A 16,311-nucleotide genomic window follows, 5' to 3' on the forward strand; every position below is an offset into this window, starting at 1 on the left:
AGTCTCAGTAAAGCAATTCTGCAATGATGTTATCGTGCTTTAAGATTTCTCAGAGTAATGAGATCAGATCAAAGCAGTGCCTATTTCAGCACAATTTCTACCAAAGTGCATATCAGGCTGTGTGAATTTTGTCAGAAGAGATTAAAAAAAATACCAGGTTTGTCTCTTTACAAACAAATGTTATCTTAAATGGGCAGGAATATTTAGGGGGATTTTTTTTTTTACACTGTCTGAACTGTCTAGGTGCAAGCTTCCAAAAACCTTTCTGGAAAAGCTCTGTTAAAATGTTTTATAGCGATGGGAGATGTCACATTTTACTCCATCCACTAGTTCAAGCTCAAAGCTTGCAACTTGCCATTGATGAAATGTGAGACACAAAAGGAAGGCCAGAGTATCGCAGCTCAGTGGAAGAAAATCCATATTCAAGACAGGATCACTTCTTGGGTTAAGGGTTCTCAATCTTTTGTACCTGTGACCCCTTTCGTACAGCAAGCCTCTGAGTGCAACCACCCTTAAATATAAAAAAAAAGTGGTTTTAATTTGTAACACCATTCTAAATGCTGGAGGCAAAGCAGGGGTTGGGGTGGAGGCTGACAGCTCACGATCCCCCACATAATAATCTCACGACTGCCAGTTTGAGAACTGTTGGGCACCAGAGACACAGGAGATCAGGTTTCAGTATCCAGCTCTGCCTCGGTCAAGTCCCCGTATGGCTTGATGCTCAATTAGCATAAATCAGCCACAATGATTTACACCAGCTCAGAATCTGGCTCTTAATATCTCTGTGCCTCAGCTCCCCACCTGTAAAATGGGGAGAGTTACACTACCTCTCTCTCACCCTTTGTTTGGTCGATTTGGAGTGTGAGTTCTTGTGGGCAGGGACTGTCCTTTACCGTATGCTAGTACACCATGAAGCACAATGGGGTTCCAGGCTCAGGTGGGGCCTCTAGTCATTACCCTAGTGCAAATAATCAGTTCTTTGAACCAAATTCTGTCGCCCTTAATCAAACAAAACCCCTACTGAATTTGGTGGCAGCTTTTCTTGATTAAGGATGAAGAATTTGGCCCATTAGCAGGAACCATGTTTTCCAGAACCTTACAGGCCATTTGTATTTCCGAAGAACAGATGGTGGCAAAAGTGTGAGGGGAGGGAAGACCCAATCTTTTGGAGCAACTGTACCAGTTTACCCGATAAAGCCTTCGCCTGCTGTAGCCATCTTTCTCTCTGCCACCTTCCTTTCAACCTTGCCTTTTCAGCTCTAACCTACAACGGAGGCTGTGTTGCTCCAAACTTAAGTCCCACCAAACTGCAGCAGAGCACATTAACCTTTTCTATAGCATGATGAAAGAGCTGCATATTTCACTCTGCTTACCGGACCTGTCAGCAATAAGGCAGAGGGACTCATTTTTAATGCTGGGTAGCTCTCCCTAACAGTGCTGTGTGTTAGCAGTGACTTTCTGTTTATTGCTCTTCTGGTTTTCAAATATTTTAGCTGCTCCTAAACACAGAATCTCAATGGGGAGGAGAGGGTGCGGAATGGGGAGATGTGCATTGATGTCTGTGTTTTGCTGAACACCGACAGCCTCTCACAGCATAACTTGGTGATTGTTTTTGGTGCCAGCGGGATGAGTGGAAAGGAGCATAGCTCAGAATGTGTCAAGAGTGAAATTAATCCCCTCCAACCTAAGCCAGGACAGAGAAGAACTGTGGAGAATTAAAATTCTCCAGGACTGACTGCTCCACAAGAGGAACTGGCCCTCGAAACTCTATAATCTGCTACTGATTTCTCCACTCCCCTCCATCCTCCAATTACCCCCTGGTCTCCCCCTCCCCAGCTGCTTCTTTTTTTCCCCTCTTGCCTCTGCTACTGCATAGCAGGGCTGAATTAACCTTTTGTGGACCTGGCACCAAACATATTTGTGGGCCCCCATGGAGCAATCGAGCACGGCATACGGGGAGGGGGCGGAGCAAGGGGCCGGCCAGGGGCATGATATGGCAGGGGTGGCTCTGCCCCACTCAGCCCCGTGTGAGGGCACTAATTACAAACTGGCACACTGTGCCCACCCCCCACCACCAACTGGCTGAGACTGGCCAGGCTTCTGCACCACTCCCAGGCAGTTCAGCTAGGGAAACAGGTGGGGCCCCACAGGTGGTGGGAAGCAGAGACTGCCCAGAGCTGGAGGTGCACTGGGATCCGGCCAGGAGGCAGAGAGAAGCTGGCAAGGGGGAGGGGGTGGAGCATATAGGGAATTCCCCTTGGAGTCAGAGAGTTCCCTGCACAGTTTATAGGTTTGGTCCCCAGCTCTGCATCTATTATCCTGTAACGTGCTTTGCTCTTCTTTTGGATGAAGGAAGCTATAACAACCACCAATCAGAGCCTCACTGTCTTCATTACTGCCCCCCAGGGTAACAGGTGTTGAAAAATTCTCAGCTCAGGCATAGAGCAACCTAAAACACGCCCAGACCTTGGGGTCGTCACAGGTTTCATCCCAGCAGTTGGTTGTCTTGATGGACCATGATCAGATTTCAGCGACAGGATTTGATGTGACCAAGCAAACGACTACACTCATGAAGCTGAAGTGTAGCAGGGTGGTCACCCGCGCCCGGCCTGAAAGGGGTTAAAAGGCAGCCCTTGGAGAGGGCTGGAAGCCTTAGGCCGGGCTGATCGGGGAAGTAGCCACAGCTGGGCCATGCCCCAATCAGGCCGCAGCTGGCCCTTATAAGAGGGCCGTGGCCCAAGGAGCAGACGGTCTCTCTCTGCTTTCAGAGAGCGAGAGGGGTCTGGCTGCTGGGAAGCTCAGAGTGCCTAGAGCGAGGCAGGGCTGGGGAAAGGCCAGAGGGGCTGGGGAGCTCCAGGCTGGCAACTCCCCAGGCTGCAGGGCCTTGTCCAAGGCCCCATAGAGGTACCGGGTTGCAGAGAAAGGCAGCAGGTCCAAAACCCCCTTGCCTGTGATGAGTGGCTTATACTGCCATCTGCCCCAGGGAGTGGGGGCTAGTTGGTGACTGGCAGTAGCCTATGACTGAGGTAAGGTGAGGGTGGGGGTTCCCCGGGGAGGAGAGACCCTGAGACCGAGGGGTGTACTGCCGGGGGCAGCATCCCAGATAATGGGGCACCCGAGTCCTGGGAGGGACATGGGGGCCAAGTAGCAGTGGGACACCAGCCTGCAGAGGGCACTCCGGAGGCTGGAGAACTAATTCCCTGAGACGACCTGCAGGAGGCGCCGCAGGGGTGAGTGCCGCATGCTTACATGAAGCTGTTTTAAAGACGAGACACCAACGAAGTAAAGAAGTTTTGCAGCAAGTTGTAGTTAATCACATTGATTAAATCCATGCATTGAAAGAGAAGGTTTTTTTAAGTGCCCCATAGTTAAACCGCAGTTGCACAGGCTGCCTAATGTAAATCTAGGTAGCTCAAAAATAATTGTGTCTCAGACGACTTATGGGCCGTGCCCTTTTGAGCCAGTAACAAATACTGTCACTCACATGCACTTTTTGCTCCATTAATTTTGATTTATTGCAGCTTTATGTCTGCTCAAGATAAAGTTTGACTGAATCAGTTCTTGCTGTTAGTTTTACCATCATCATGACCACTATTAAAAAAACAGTTATCATCAAGCTTCTCCCTTTAGTAAATAGCAGTAAAACCTGATAAAAGAAAACCTCCAGGCATTCCTAAGTTCCAACCAAATGGCTTTGTTCCCTTAACATGGAAAACAACATTGATAGGGGAATATTAAATAGAACACACCGCCCCAAATGCAATAAGCCACTGGTCTTTAAGTATCATTGCTACAGTACAACAGGTGCCAGTTTCAGACTACTTCCACTGCAAAACACTACAGATAATTATGGTGTTTACTGATCAACTATATTGGTTTTAAAGTTACAAATCTGCTGTTATCATGCCTATCTTTACAAACTAAGCCCAGGAGCAAGATATTCAGATGGCATTTTTATGCTTCATTCATCTTTGAAAGTACAGAAAATGAAGACAAGGGCTAGAGAAGGACCCAGGACATATGGGAAATTCAGAGTGGATTTAGAAATTAACTTCCCCAACCGGCCCCTACCTCTGTCACATCCCAAAAGAAAACTCAGTGCATAAAACACTCTTTAGCCCATCATTACTAAACACACAACTGTCCTCCAAGAAATAATAATCACGTAAAAAAAAAATCACAGAGATTTCCTGGTTCTCCCATAAGACTCAAGACACAATTTATCATACTTGAAGGAGAAAGGGAAGAAACAGGGATGGGATGGAAGTTAACAGGAATATGGTGGTTATATAACCAACTGCACCTGTACCCATAAGCGGAGTTTGAATCTAAGACCTTCAGAACTGAAAGCATAAGCCTTTGCCACTTCGGCTAAAGAACTAACTCCGTTAGCTGGGACCAGCAGCAGACCCAAACCCATGTGGAAGAGCCACAAGATGGGAACATAGACTCCCACCCTCTTAGCATGAACCCCAAAGCCTCAAGGAACAAGCAGTGACACATTTTCTCAGCCTTTAAAAAGACCCAAAACATTATATTATTGTCGCTAGCCTGATCAAGACAAATGTCTTGGGGATAGGGTTGCCAACTTTCTAATCGCACAAAACCAAACACCCCTGCCCCACCCCTTCTCTGAGGCCCCGCCCCCACTCACTCCAGCCCCGCTCCCTCCATCACTCACTCTCCCCCGCTGTCACTCACTTTCACCAAGCTGGGGCAGGGATGCAGGACGGGGGTGAGGGCTTTGGCTGGGCATGCGGGCTCTGGGTTGGAACCAGGGATGAGGGGTTTGGGGGTGCGGGAGAGGGCTCTGGGCTGGAGCAGGGGGTTGGGGTCAGGGGGTGAGGGCTCCAGCTGGGGTTGTGGGCTCTGGGGTGGGGAATGCGGGGTTTGGGGTACAGGAGAGGGCTGGGGCAGGATGTTGGTGGGAGTGCAGGCTCCCGGAGGGAGTTTGGGTGCAGGACAGGACTCCGAGCTGAGGAAGGGGGTTGGGCTGCAGGAGAGGGTTGATTTAATACCAGACTCAGAAGACATTTGTGTGCAGAGTCAGGATTTTGTTGCTTCTCCAGGCTACTGTACTTTAGGAGAAAATGCTGGGGTTGTAGAAAGGGGCTTTTCTCTTTACACATGAGGATGCACACTGCAGACAACCACTCCCTGTCAGCGGAGCTTTTACCCAGACATTTTTACAAATATGCCAAACCCTTTGCATCCAGCGCTCGGGGCCTGAGTGCCTACCTCGGCTTGTTATCTGCAGTTCACAGCAGTGCTGCAAGCTTAGCGAGTTATGAAATTGGGGTGGACAGTCATACCCCTGCAACATGAAGCATTCTTGTAGTTCAAAAAGCCCTTCTCCCTGCAGAGATGGTCTAAAGCAAAACACAAATGCAATGGGAACTCTTTCCTCTCCGCCTCTGCCCGCTAGCTCCTTACCCATCCTTTTGATTGATCGTAACCCCCTCCCCACCCCAGCCCACCTCTTTCAGTGCCCTCCTTCTCCCAAAACAAGGCCAGGGGTTTCTTGCACTTCTTTACATTTTCCTCCTGTCAACCTTATGTCATGTGTTTATTGCATTAAATGGCTCTGCCTAACTGGAGCAACAATTTAAGCACAGGAAGATGCCCCAGTTCCTGGGTATGTGGGAGCTACGGTTGTAATGGCCCCTGCTGTAAGCTCTCTCCTCAACCCTCAGGCTGTTCCGAGTGGCCTAGTTCAGCAAGGTACTAAATACCCTCAACTCCAGTGGGAATTGAGTGCTCAGCACCAGGCCCTATAATAACATGGTCCCGCCCCACTATCGTTTCTGTTGGTCTTCCTTCCCACTATCACACAGCCTGTTAGAATTAGATGAAATCCATATATATTTAAGTGGAAGTTACACATTTGCCCATTTATTTCAATAGTTCCAGTCAAATGGGAAAGATGAGAGCACATGAGAGAAAATTAACAATGAATGGGTTGGAGCCCATAAAAATGCACTTGACAAGCTCTAAGCCGTAGCATCACTCCAGCGGCATTTGCACTTTTGCCTGCAGGTCCGTGTTTCTTCCTCCCTGACAACGTAAACAGATTCTGAACCAGCGGAAATGCAACCCTAAACCAGATAAGAATGGAATATGAAGAGAAACATGCAAAGCCTTGCTATGGCCCCAGACAGCCATCATCTCACATGTGCAGAAAGATACTGCTGGAGACAAAGAATGGTTTAAAACCAATTGAATTGCCATATTAGGGCTAGTCTACACTGGCAACGCTAAAGTGCTGCCGCTTCAGTGTTACAGGAAAAAAACCATTCTAACATATTGGGAGACAGTGCACGCCAGCCACCAGGGAGAGATTATTCACTGTGCCGTCAGACGTCACACCACACTCCACCTTCCCGGATGACAAACACCTTGGTCCAGTGAAACAGACTTGCTGCAACCTGGCTTCCACCAGGTGAGACACACAATCCAACAAAGAGTCCTGCAGCATGTGATATCCAGGGCCGTGCGTTCCAAGTGACGGTTTTATTACAATGGTTTATGCATTGTAATTCAGTCTCAAAGACTCGGATAACGTGCACTCTCATTGGTCACTATAGCAGGTTGGAATTCTTGGACAGAAAGCACTTATAGTCAAAAATTACTTTTTTCTGCAAAAATGAACTTTTGCGAGTGTACGTGCACACACACACACACACACACTCCAAAAGAAACCCCCCACAATTAGGTTTTTATTAAAACCTTTTTTAAAAAAACATTCAATAAAAACTGCAAATGAAAAAAATTAGCCTGTTAGTTTGTTTTCCAATCTTAGGTATTTGGTCTTCACTTTGGTTTTGGTCTCCATAAAGCTTGGGAGGGGCAGTTAACCTAAATAGTCAGGGGAGGGCAGGGGGAGCTCGTGGACCAGGAGGACCAAGTTGCCAATACAGCCTGGAGGGAAAGGTGCTTATTTCAGGTTACTTTTGTATACTCATTTGGGGGGAGGGATAGCTCGGTGGTTTGAGCATTGGCCTGCTAAACCCAGGGTTGTGAGTTCAATCCTTGAGGGGGCCAGTTAAGGATCTGGGGCAAAAATTGGTCCTGCTAGTGAAGGCAGGGGGCTGGACTCAATGACCTTTCAAGGTCCCTTCCAGTTCTAGGAGATTGGTATATCTCCAGTTATTACTTTTTTTTTTTTATTACCATTTACCATTCTGGGGACTGTTTTTTTCACTGCGCCGTTAGGTTGCACAGCTTAGCTACTAGGAGAGGTTAGATTGCAAGCTCTTTGGAGCAGGAGCCAACTCTTTGTTCAGAGTTTCTACAGCACCTAGCACCATGGGGTCCTGATCCATGACTGAGGCTCTGGGGCATTACCGCAACAAAAATAATCAATGATAAGGGAGAGTTTTTCTAAAATTGACAAAAATGTAACTTTAAAAAACAATCACGATGTCTAAAAAAAGATTTGATTCTGCAGGAAATTTCAAAAAGCCAGAAGTGAGCTGCTTTCTACACAAATGGAATGAAAATAATTTGAAAACAGTAGCTATTTTGTTTTGTTTTTCCAAACAGCTCTATTATTTATCCTATTGTTAGAATCCCTTAGCTAAATAGCTGCATCTTGGAGCCGATTCTCACTGGCTCATGAATTCTCCCTTGTATTTTAGTTAGAGACACATGCACACTCCATACTAGAGAATATCAGCCTTTAGTTTCACCAGATCCCTGATTGCACCGGACTGGCAGCTGAATGCCCATTCTCTCCGTCCCCTTGCACCATCTGCCAATTGGCACCAGCCTGCCTGTCTTCTGTTTGTTTTCTCTCCTCTCTTCTCCCATTCTCATCTTGTTTTCTTTATTTTTTCCTTCCCTATTTCTATTTTGGTGTGTGTGTGTTCTCTCCCCCACCCCCGCCCAGTTCTCTCACTAAAAGGAAGGTTACTCTCCATTGACTCTGTGGGTTTTCAGCTAGTGGTTTTCAACCATTTTTCATTTGCAGAACCCTAAAAAAAATTCAGATGGAGATGCAGACCCCTGTGGAAACCTTAGACATAGTCTGCGGCCCCAGGGGTCCGTGGACCACAGGTTGAAAACCACTGCTGTAGACTACATGTGGCCTCATGCCTGAGCTAAATGAGACACAGGATGAGAAGGGAAACTTGGGCTGATATGCCTGCAGCCCTGTAAACAGGAGACTGGCTGTATTGGGAGCCACTGCAGGATCAGGGAAATACACCACCTGCTATTTAACCTGCACATGGCAGGATGTAGCATAGGGCAATGCAAGTCAAGGGTCATGTAACTGTTCCACCTCACTGCTCCTTGCCTTGATTGGAAAGCACTACCCCAAATCCTACTCTCCTTTACCCCAATGCAAATAACCAGATTTGGTCCACTGATTTTATATGTAATACACATTCACACTGTCTCTCTCTCTCTCTCATCTTTAATTGTCCTAAATAACCCATAACATGCACAGGCATGTCAGTTTACCGTCACTGAACCCCAGTCAGAGGCATCTACTACAGTAGAGTTACTGCGCATGGTTAAAAAAACTAAAGCGGAGCTGTAGAGCAGGGGTACAACGCAGGAGAAAACCGGGCTGTTAAGGTTGTTAGACCACATCGAAAAGGAGCTGACTTACAATAATAATACATCTTGCATCACAAGACAGTGACCCAAATTTTTCTCTGTTACAAGATGCGATACCACTGAGCACATCTCTGCACCCAGGTGTGACCAACAGCAGCCTGTGGCTTCATAGCTTGAAAACCCACCTTCGGAGTCCCTAATAACCTAACCACAACATAAGCTATTTTATTGAGCCACAGTTTCATCTTAATCATGATGATACTGGGTAACTACTCCCTGTTTTGTTGGGTGGGCTTTGCGTTACTCCCCCCTTAACAGTTATGCTATTGATCTGAACAGTCCCAGCCTGAAAATTCTCCTTCAGGAAGGTTTTTAGGGAGACTCCTACTGCAATCAGAGCCAAGCTGTGTACAGCAAGATGTGGGTTAATAAGGTGATACCGCAAGAGGTGGGAGTGACTAGGTGGAGTTCTACCAGCCAGCAAAGCCACACACACTGTGTAGTAGCAGGTTCTTAGGCATCACTAGCCAGGTACAATGTGATTGAAAGTATCTTTAGGGGATCCCAGTTTAGCTTCAATGCAGATTAGGGACACAAACCCACGGTTAATGATCCATCCCAGATCCTACCGATATTTAACAAGATGGAAATCAATGAGATGCTACAGAAAGGTAATAACATTCCGTCAATGTCCTAAAACCTATAGAGTGTAATAGCTTAAAATAGCCCTTCTGCAGGTTTGATATTTTAAAGTCAATCTACCAATTTCTGCAAGAGGGTATCATTCTCTGTCACTCTCCCCCGGAAGGTTATTTTCTATTAAACTCTGCAGGACTTTTCCCTAGGGGATCTGTACAGACACCTACAAACACAGACCTGAGCATCACTGCACTCAGTAAGGCATTCAAACCACCAGGCTCAGCCCCCAGTGACTTCTCCATTCAAAGGACAAGGAAGGGTGTGTGTCTGGCTCAGAATCTCCCCCGGCCATCCCCTCCCCCACCCCCAGCAATGAGCACAACTGACATTTTATTATCTATAGTTATGAAGCAAGAAGAAAGGGGCGAAGTCTACAGCAAACACCTGTGTGGCGGTGGTCAAAGGTTGGCTGGCAGAAAGTGGCACAGCCAGGCACTGGGAGCACCGGGTCTGTTGATTCCCTGAGAAAGGGAACCTTGGCTACTTGGCAACAAAAGCTCCACACAGATTGCAGGGAGGGAATAACGACAGGAGCAAGGAGGCAGAGCCCCCAGCCTGACACGGACTAGATCGCCCAGCAGCCCCACGCCTGCAAACCTCACCGCTGCCTGCCTGCCCACCCTGGCAAAGTAATGAAGTGTCATTGTCATCTGGGCGTAGGGCTCGATCTGCACTGCAGCTCTCACACACAAACCGGCTGAAGTAGCCGGGGATGACATCAGCATTCATAAGTCAGCCCCAGAGAGCTGGGGGCGGGGGGGCGAGGTACCCCGGCTCTCCCTGCTGGGACTCCGGGGCACCTTCTCTTCCCTGGCACCCCACCAGGGTCTAGAGCACGGCTTGGGCGGCCAGCTGCCGGATCGGGGGCTCACCCCTCTCCTGGGTCGCCCCCTCCCTCCAACTGTCTCCTGGGGCATCGCCTTCATCGCCTCCCCCAGCTGAGCAGCCGGGAGACCTGCCTCGCCAATGGGGGCTGGGAACCCCCGGCCGAGGGGGGGGCTCGGACCCTGCTCACGCGGCCCCCTTCCAGGGAGCCCAGCGGCCGGTTTCCTCTTTCTCCAGAGCCCGCAGTTTTGCAATAGCCCGGCTAGGGGCAAGCACCGCACCCGCGGCAGACTGGCCGCGGAGCTCGCCGCCGCAGGGCGCCCAGCCCGCCGGGCTCTCCCCGAGCCGGGCGGCCACCTGGCCCCGGCAAACTTGGACGGGACCCCGCCCTGCCCGGGCGGCAGGTGCAGCCCGGACCCCACAGGGCGGCGGCCGCCGAGGGATCCAGCTCCCTCCGTGCCCGCCCCGGCCACGCCGCTCCCCCAGCCCGGGCAGCTCGCTCGCTCCAGCCCGCGGGGCCCCGCCCTTACCAGGTGCGGAGCAGTCCGCGCACAGCTGGTTGCCCGGTCTCTGGAGCAGCTCCTGCAACGCCTTCCTGGGCTTCTCCCTCGCCATGGGGCCGGTGCGAGCGAGCGAGCAGGGCTCGGCTCTGGCTTCTCTCCTCCTCCGCCGCCGCCGCTAGATGAGCTTCATGGGGCTGGGCTGGGGGCGCTGGAGAAGCTACCTCGCCGCCGGGGGCTGCTTCATCTGGCCCCGGCTCAGACGGGCAAGGCGGACCCCCTGGGCGGCAGCAGGGCGCTTAGGGCTCCCGCTTCCCCATCCTGCTCACTGGGCGCTGAGCAGCCTCCAGCCCGGGCAGCAGCGGCCGCCGCAGCTCTTTGCACGGGGCTGGTTCCGCATTCCTCCCGCGGCGGCGGCGGCGGGGAACGCGCTGCCTTTCGCAGGAGCCCCGAGCCGGGCCCTCTCCTGGCCAGCCTGGTTCGCCCGCGACCCCCAGTGGCGAATCCTCTCTCCTGCAGCCGGGCCCCACGGAGCCCCCTGGGCGTGAGAGCGGCGCGCTGCGGGGAGGACAGGACAGGACAAAACCACCTTCCCACCTTTTACCCCCGAGCCTGCAGAGACGAGTAGCCCCACTGGCTTCACTGAGCGTCTGGGGCCCTCGGCGACGTAGATCTGGCTGGGCGCTTTTCTGATTGCAATGAAGCGCTGCCTGGGTCCCCAGAGGGACCTGGACAGATCCATTTGCAAGGCTGGGGCCTTAGTTTGTGTGAAACCAAGGGGGAAGACTCACAGTGCATAAAGTTAAGTACGAGCAGGGCCTTCTGTTGTGTTTATTTTAGCGGATGTTTTGGAGGTCGATATTTTGGATTTTCTTTTTTTTGTTTGATGTTGATCATTGAGTGTATTTTTGTTTAGTAAAATTAAAATATATACCCCCTCAATACAAAGAAAAAAAACTTGACTTTTCCCCTGACCCTCCTGCTTTTCCCCCCTTCTTTACTGATAAAATTCAAATTTAAAAAAAAAAGCTGATTTATTTCAATAGCACTTTCCTTGAAGGGTCTCAAAGCACTTTACAAATCTCTTCATCATCTTAGCACCTGAGTACCTTCCAATTTTTACATATTTATCCCCACAACACCCCGTGAGGTAGGGAAGTGCTATAATCCCCACTGTACTGATGGGGAGCTGGGCCCTAACAGATTTCTCCAAGGTCCCTCAGTAAGTCTGTGGTCCAGCAGCAAACTGAAGCCAGGTCTCCCACATCCTAGGTGAACATGCTAAATACTGGCTCATCCTTCCTCCCCAACTGTTAGTCAATTGCATCGAGATCATACATCACCTAGAAATTACTGTGCCAGAATAATTTTTGAATCCACTTGTTCAATTACACCCCATCCCCTTAAAAAGAAAAAATCAAAGCTTTCATGGTACAAAGGCTTACTTATCTGTCTGACTTTATGATGAGGAATCCCATTGATTTGACTTCCATCCAAAGTTAAGCATGTATGCAAATGTTGTTTTCAGGATCACGACTCAAATAACCCAACAGAAAACCAGCACTAAATCCAAATTATGACCCTGATCCTTCAATCACATGTGTAACTTCACTTCTGTAAGTAGTGCCTTTGATTTCAATGGGATTTCTCCTTAATCTGGAAAATATTTTCCTAAATTATCTTACCATTTTTACTGATAGATACTAAGTTTAACTGCATTAATTTCTGATCTTTTAAAAAATTCATATCATGAAGCAACCCTCTGTACATTACAGGTTGCTTTTTCTATCTAGCTTTGAAAAACCTGGCTATCATGCTAACCTAGGGTCCAATCCTGCAGCTCTGACTCCTGTGAAGTAATCCTACTACAGATTTTATCTGGACTATCTACAGAATTGGGCCCCCCACTTGTATGTCAAACAGCCTGTCACCTCCTTAAAACTCAGAACAAAATTCTTTTTCCAGTTATATTGGTGTAAATCTGGAGTACAGCCGCTGACTTCAGTGGAATTACTCTGGATTTGTACAAGTGTAAATGACAGCAGAACTGGCCCTGAGGTAGACTCTTGGTCCCATGCCTGCAAACACTTGCATACGTGAATAGTTCCATTAAAGTCAGTGGGATTACTCATATGCGTGTTTGCAGGATGAGGGCATTATGCAAGTCCGGGTCCGGTTGCTGGGTTTTCATCTATCCTTTAATTTTGATGCAGACCAGTCCCTTCCTGCCCCCAGAAGCATCCATTGCACATAATGACCTCTCCATGCTACAGCTGAGATATTGCAAATCATTACCAGAGGAGGAACAACAAGAAAATATTTTGTTTTAAAGTCCCTGTTTAGCTTTCCATCCAGGCTTATTGATTCTCTTAATTTTTTGTTCTCCTGGTTGCTAGGCAATTCTGCTCTCCTCTCTGCACTCTGTGTTCCAGGGCTGCAGAAAGAAATTTATATCTTGTAATAAAATCAAATATAATGGGGACTGTTGCAGATGATCAGAACAAGCCCTCTCATAAAGGAAAGGGGGATGGTAGGGGTGGAAGATTGATTGAGAGCAATCATCATTATTTAAATCTAATAATAATATAATTTGTGGTGCATGCCTTGCCACAATGCAAGAAAAACTTTGTAGTAAAAATCCCACTGCAAACTTCAAATGAAGAGAACAAAAAGTGCATGTGAAGAGAGTGGACAGGGGACCAGCATAAGAAGAGAATGGGAGGTGGAGAAGTCATAACTATGGGAACCAAAGCAGTCATAGTGAAAATGCTTTGGAAATAAAGGGCCCTGATCCTCTTTCACTTACACCAACTTTACACAAGCCTAACTCCATCCAGCTTCACTCCTGATTTACACTGTGTTAACTCCATAGATTTCAGCTGAGTTAGTACTGCTGATTTACAGAACCTTAGTCAATCAGCATAGCTCCATGAAAGTCAACAATGCTATGCTGATGGACAGCAGCTGAGGATCTGGCTTCGTCATGCCATGGATTTCAGAGCAGCTACGCTTGCCGTACAGGAACGTGAAAGCACAAACAGCAGAAGTGGGGAGGAATGATCTGTGGTGGTTGTTGGATGGGGAGCAAGTTCCAAATGGCAGGGCCCATGACAGCAAAGACACAATCACCTACTGACCTGAGTCACAATGATGGGACCTTTAAAGGCAGAGAGGGATCTAAACACATATACAAGAGGAGGCCCTGCTATCATGCTGCTTATGGTTCTGCTCCAATGCCCACTGAAGTCAGTGGGAGCCTTTCCAATGACTTCAACAGGTGCTGGATCAGCCCAGAAAGCATAACCAGCTGGGGGACTTTAGCAAGCTCCGCAAAGCTCCCACTAGCTCCACTGGAGGTGGGACCAGCTCTGGTGCTAGGCTGTCCTCACACCGATGGTTTCTGTCTTTCCATTGCCAATCAGCATTTGTAGTCAGATTTAATTAAAAAGTAATATTTTAAACCTTTTTAACCCAGCAAATATTTTCTGAATTGCTAAATAGTGGCCTTAGTAACAGCTATTATGAGCTTGGTCTTCAGAAGTGCTGAGCTCTAAGCCCTCGTGATGAAGTCAGTGGGAGCTAAGCATCTTTGGAAATGCTGGCCGGGGTGGCAGTTACACTCAAGCTGAGAAACGCTGAAGGTTTCATAGGAATCTGTCTGCCTAGGAGCCTCTTCCTTCTGGTGATACAGTACTTTGAAAATATCTGACTGAGACTACCAAAAAGGCCATTTTTCCTCCCCAGTGTCGGCTCTTTCCTCTGTGGGTTTTTGGCTGCTTTCCTTTTATTATGGAGGAGCCATTTGCACTGTTAAAGAGTTACAGCTGTGTCAGCGTCTTCTATTATGAAATTCTATTTTCAGGCTTTACTAGCCATAAAAATCTTGTCTAGGCTGCAATTGGCAAGAGATGAGAGCAGTTGTTTTACAAAATAAAACTCCATCGGTCTGTTATTGGGAATTACAAAAGCCGCTGTCCCAAAAGGAGAAATCTGAGCTACACCTACGTGAAACCAAGAGGACATATTAGCAATAATAACTCAAAGAAGCTGAGAGAGAGTCTCTAAGGCCCTGATTCTGCAATGGCCAAATCAATACCATGACTATGCAAGTAGAAAGGTATTAAACTGAAAGCCTGTATGTGATTCTAAAGAGTATTCACTCCATTACACAAGTAAACACTTCACAGCAAATATATGTACAACAATGCCAAACTGAAATATCAGGCAGACAGTAACTGCATACAAGCAAAACTGTCTGGAATATTATATCATCTGGAAAGAACATCGTTAGCTTCCCAATGAGCAGAAGAAAGGCAGCCCTCCACCTTACATTTTTCCTTATCAGCAGATGGATAAAAAGCAGTTCCTCCCACCAATTCTAACTGAATTGATAACAGCTACACTGCGGTCTTCCTGTTACATAGACCAAACCTCAGGGCGTTTCCCTTTTTAAGATATGCTTGTTTCTTGGATTATTAAATTCCATCCATAGACAAAAGATGCATTTCAGAGAGAGCTGCAGTAGTGAGGAGCACAGGCCGGGGCATTTTTGAGTTCTAATCCCAGCCCTGACACTGACTCCCTCTGGTAACCTTGAGCAAATCTACCATCATAGAACAAGGACAAGAACCCTCAGCTCTCTCCCACGAGGAGTCATAAGGATGGATTCATGTACATCAAGAGTTGCCAAGATGAAGCAGGCTATGAAAGTGCAAAGGAAAATTAGGCATGGGTGATAAAGTAGCAAAGTAACAATCTTTGGCCTCACCTCTGTAAACGGCTTTCCCAGGCAGATTCCTGCACCTGTACCAAAAGTCAGGGAGGCTCCATGTAAATCCAGGACTCCACCCAGATGGGTCTGCTTGGAGGCTCAGGGCCTGTGTAATTTCAGCATTACTACATTCCAGTAGCACCCGGTCCTTCTCAAAAGCACAGTGCCACGAACACAGAGACCTGAACTGATTGTGAGCCCCGTCCTCCCGTTGGCTAACAGTCACACAAGCAGACTTATGGACTTCACCAGGACTACTGGTGCACGCAAGAGTGAGAGAACAGGAAGGTTTAGGCTGGTCGTGGGCAGGAGGAAGGAAAAGAGCTTGATTTCTCCGATACTTCTGGGAGGTTTGTCTAGGTACATTGGACACCTAATCCACATTTTCAGTCTGCTACCATAACTGCCAATGAGCTCTGCCCCCAGCCGCACCCTGGTCATGTCCGTTTTCACCTCACGCTGTTTGGAGTCCTGAGTCTCACTCATACAAAGTGCTCAAGGGGAAATCACAAAAGGGAAAGTTAATGGTCACGGCTGCTTTTCTGCTTTAATGGCCACTGGTGCTGGAACTAGGGGTGCCAAAGGTGCTGCCGCACCCCCTGGCTTGAAGCGGTTTCCATCATATACAGGGTTTGCAGTTGGGTTCAATGGCTTTCAGCACCCACAGTACATGAATTGTTACAGTATCCCTGCTCTGGCTAGTACCGCTGCATCCAAATAATCCACTTACAGTTGGAAATCAGTACATGGAGGTGACAGTGTGGATTCTTCTTGGTTGGTGCACAGCCAGCTCGATATCTGAACAGAGCCAAGGGGAACAATAGGAGATGATTATGTTACTTGGTGCCTCTGGGATACTTGTATATTTGTATTCCTCTGCTTTGTAACAAACTATATAACACACTACATGAAACTCACATAGGTGTGCGGATCCCTTGTCATTAGTGAACAGAA

General features: G+C 48.2%; 1 protein-coding gene across 3 annotated transcripts in view; it reads right to left on the reverse strand.

Moving 5' to 3' along the window:
• ADAP1 (ArfGAP with dual PH domains 1) overlaps positions 1-16,311 on the reverse strand; it is a 111,313-nt gene that overhangs the window by 85,605 nt on the left and 9,397 nt on the right. The window contains exon 1 of one of the 3 annotated variants that reach the window (XM_044981068.1): positions 11,184-11,202. The exons of 1 other annotated variant lie outside the window; for it this stretch is intronic. Coding sequence is in view for 1 of the 2 variants with exons in the window: in XM_044981064.1 (XP_044836999.1) it covers positions 10,617-10,701 (85 nt within the window). In the remaining variant the exon portion in view is untranslated. Of the gene's footprint in view, positions 1-10,616; positions 11,048-11,183; positions 11,203-16,311 lie in introns of those variants that run through there. One more of the 3 variants, XM_044981064.1, reaches the window with a different exon arrangement.

The sequence above is a fragment of the Mauremys mutica genome, chromosome 11 (assembly GCF_020497125.1).
Source record: "Mauremys mutica isolate MM-2020 ecotype Southern chromosome 11, ASM2049712v1, whole genome shotgun sequence".
NCBI lineage: Eukaryota > Metazoa > Chordata > Testudines > Geoemydidae > Mauremys > Mauremys mutica.